The sequence below is a fragment of the Cucurbita maxima genome, unplaced genomic scaffold (assembly GCF_002738345.1).
Source record: "Cucurbita maxima cultivar Rimu unplaced genomic scaffold, Cmax_1.0 Cma_Scf00007, whole genome shotgun sequence".
Taxonomy (NCBI): domain Eukaryota; kingdom Viridiplantae; phylum Streptophyta; class Magnoliopsida; order Cucurbitales; family Cucurbitaceae; genus Cucurbita; species Cucurbita maxima.
In genome coordinates this window covers 4,041,455-4,043,185 of record NW_019272023.1, presented here as the reverse complement: position 1 = coordinate 4,043,185, position 1,731 = coordinate 4,041,455, and the positions used below count along the sequence as shown (strand labels likewise).

The window sequence follows — 1,731 nt, the reverse complement described above, 5'->3', positions numbered from 1 at the left end:
ATAAAACATTTTAAAATATTAAATTTCTATTATTACATGTCGTACTCACTCTCGAGTACTCACCAACAACTGAGTCAGTTAACTCAATTTTGGGTCGTTGACACAAACAAGATGTATCTTTCTTTTCAGTGATTCAATCATAAAAATCTAAAATTAAGCGTATTTCTTAACCATCGAAAAATTCCGAGGTCATTCGACGCCGAATATTATTTTTCGGTGGTAAATTTTTTTAATTTTTTAATTTATTTTGAAGAATGGAATAAATTAGATATTTTAAAGGTTTGATTTGACAATAGAAATGGGAATATATACTCTCATTTTGCAAATAAATAAAATATATTATTATTTTAATTGATATATTGCTTTTGAGAAAAAGCAAGGCCAAAAGTGAAACACTTCTTTTATAAGATTTCTTTTTTTAATTATTTTTTTTATTGTGATTTAGATTTTTTTAATTATTTTTATGGTTTAATAAATAGTCTCAAAATGTTTTTGAATTATTTTAAATTTCTTAAAAATATCTTTTTTTTATTTTATTTTTTTAATAGAAAAGATTTGAATTTATTACTCTTAAAAAATATATTAATACGTTTATAATTATATTACTTAAAGAAAAGAAGAAGAAAAATAGGAAAAAATATGGGGAAGAAATTAAATAAAAATTCAATTTTCTCTACTATTTACTACAATCACTGAGCTCAAGTCTAGGCTATTATCATCACCGATCAACTCAATTTGTCGGGATTTCAAATAATGCTCGAACAAAACATCTCTACGGGTACGAACCCTTTTCATGAAAATTAAAAACAAGACGATAGAATAATGGAGTTAGTCATGCCAACAGAGGAGCATTACGATGCAGCTTCGAATAATGTAAAGCCTTTCTTTTTGCTCTCTAATATATCTTTTGAAAGATGATCGGGATCTCCACGAAACCTTCTTGTTCTTCCTGTCTTCCATGGTGGCGTTTGCAACAACTCTAGTGGTACGAACCCTTTTCACTAAATTTAAAAACAAATCAACATGAACATTGGAGTCAGTCGTGCCAACAGAGGAGCATTACGATGCAGCTTCGAATAATGTAAAGTCTTCCTTTTTGTTCTCTAATATAGCTTCCGAAAGACGATCGTGATCTCCACAAAACCTTCTTGTTCTTGTTCTTGTTCTTGTTCTTTCTATCTCCCATGGTGGCGCATGCAATAACTCTAGTGGTACGAACCGTGTTGTTCACTTTGTATGACGAGTACTAAGGGGCGTGCAGTTATATAGAGAAGGGAATCCAGGTCTCTCTCTCTTGGGTTTGAAAAACAGCATTTATTTGGGGATTCAAACACCAAGAAAGTTGGTCGACCCATCGACGATATTAAAATTTGAAGAAGAAAGAATGGTTTTGGGATTTGAGAAGCCATTTTGGTTCTTGGGAGAGCTGAAGAGATGCTTCCTTGTTCTTTCCTTTTGGTGTAGTTTTAGGTTTAGATTTGGGGAATTCATTCACCCTCATATTATTCCAATGAATCTTTGGATTAAAGAAAAAAAATTTGGTGCTTTTCGAATATTAGTGAGAAATAAAGTCATTTCGATTTTATATTTTCTGTAGTTAAAAAAAAAAAGCGTTTTTGGGTATCAGTGTTTTCGGTTCGTATCACGTGTTTCAAAATGTTACTGTTTTATCTCTAAATCTTGAGTTTAATTTTTGTTTGATTAGTATTTTTCGGCACCATGGTAAGAAAC

At 30.7% G+C, this 1,731-nt stretch overlaps 1 protein-coding gene across 1 annotated transcript; it reads right to left on the bottom strand.

Moving 5' to 3' along the window:
- Positions 1–687: 687 nt before the first annotated feature.
- Positions 688–1,456, bottom strand: LOC111481952. Its single transcript, XM_023127569.1, has one exon. The coding sequence runs from the start codon at positions 1,184–1,186 to the stop codon at positions 1,037–1,039; it is 150 nt and encodes a 49-aa protein (XP_022983337.1). The 5' UTR covers positions 1,187–1,456; the 3' UTR covers positions 688–1,036.
- Positions 1,457–1,731: the final 275 nt, after the last annotated feature.